At 40.3% G+C, this 1,682-nt stretch overlaps 1 protein-coding gene across 1 annotated transcript; it reads right to left on the reverse strand.

Moving 5' to 3' along the window:
* Positions 1–485: 485 nt before the first annotated feature.
* On the reverse strand, positions 486–1,010 carry LOC131503204 (large ribosomal subunit protein eL32-like). The gene has a single exon (XM_058714765.1). It carries the CDS (start codon positions 952–954, stop codon positions 547–549), a length of 408 nt encoding a protein of 135 aa, XP_058570748.1. The 5' UTR covers positions 955–1,010; the 3' UTR covers positions 486–546.
* Positions 1,011–1,682: the final 672 nt, after the last annotated feature.

Consider the following 1,682-nt stretch of genomic DNA (forward strand, 5'->3'; position numbering starts at 1 on the left):
CTAGTGTAGCCTCTTTGACTATCTTGACTTCCAGCAGTGAAATAGTGTTATCAGTTACCATGACAACCATATTTTCCCAGAGCTCCCTGCAGCACCTCATTTGCACTAAACAGGAGCAATCATTATTATTCAATGAAGGCTCTGATAAAGCTCTTTTCTTTTTAATAGCTTGCAATACTCCTAGAAGCATTCCTTTCTACAAAGTGAAATCATTCTCTTGGAGAGAATACATTGAGTTTTCCAAAAGAAAGTTACATTTGCCACCTGTCCATCAAACACATGAAGCACAGCACAGCCCATGATATCTTTACCTTGCAGCCATTTTCACAAGTTTCTACTAAGAGTAGACTTTGATTTAGGCAAAAGTTTAGATAAGATTTCTGATATTCATTAACTCACCATTTCTTCAAATTCTCTCACTTCTCTGTATTATGCTGAAAGACAACTAGTTTATGACTAATTTTTCATTCAAAAATAATGTATAATTTTTCTTTTTTTTTAGTTTTATGGTTTTATTAACACAAATATGATGTGCACATAAACTGTCTATTCATTTTCTTCGCTGCGCAGTCTGGCATTGGGATTCGTGACTCTGATGGCCAGCTGGGCTGCTCTTTCCACAATGGCTTTACGGTTCTTGGAGGAGACATTGTGAGCAATCTCTGCACAGTAAGATTTGTTGCACAACAGCAGCACCTCAAGCTCCTTGACATTGTGGACTAGGAACTTCCGGAAGCCACTGGGCAGCATGTGCTTTGTTTTCTTGTTGCTCCCGTAACCAATGTTGGGCATCAAAATCTGGCCCTTGAATCTTCTGCGCACCCTGTTGTCAATGCCTCTGGGTTTCCGCCAGTTGCGCTTAATTTTGACATATCGGTCTGACTGGTGCCGGATGAACTTCTTGGTCCTCTTTTTAACGATCTTGGGCTTCACCAGAGGTCTGAGGGCAGCCATGATGCCGAGTTACAGATGGCTGCCACCTCCGCAGGCAGCGCCGAGGAAGAGAGTGGCAATAATGTATAATTTTTCAAAGTGGCTTACACAATGACAACTTTTAAACATTATGATATCAATAAGACTTTCAGGTGACACTGGATCTAGCAAACAGTCATTAATTTACCACTTTCCTCTTTACCTTCCCCCTGTGTATGCTTCCCCCTGTATATGCTTCCCCCTATTTTCCTTAAAGATACACAATGTCGGCCTATGGTGTCTAGGAACTCCATGCTTTCTTGTTTGTGTCTAGCATAAAATGAACACATCTTATATAGCTTCTAGAAAAAAAAATCTCTACTCATATTTATTGTCATGAACTCATCCTCTGCCCAGAGCCTGAATCAAGCATTGTGGCTAGAGGAATGGAGTATGTTGAATGATACTCCTAGTGGTTCACCCCTAGGAGTATGGGTGGAGGGGAAAGCAGAGGTATGGGGGTTTTATCATAAAGCACTTGGAAGGCATGGGAGAAGCAAAGATGTCTGAGTAAAATTAGGTGACTCTTATCAATATGAAGGGTTTGGCACTCAGTATCTCAGAAGAGTATATGAAATAAAAATGTATATTTTACATTTACCCAATGTTATATGTCACATATGGCTCAATAAATCTGGAAATACAAAAGATTTTTCTCAGAACTAAATATGTCTTGCTTTCTCTCCTACCCTCTCTCCCACCCCTGCTGT

Source organism: Neofelis nebulosa, chromosome X (assembly GCF_028018385.1).
Source record: "Neofelis nebulosa isolate mNeoNeb1 chromosome X, mNeoNeb1.pri, whole genome shotgun sequence".
Taxonomy (NCBI): Eukaryota; Metazoa; Chordata; class Mammalia; order Carnivora; family Felidae; genus Neofelis; species Neofelis nebulosa.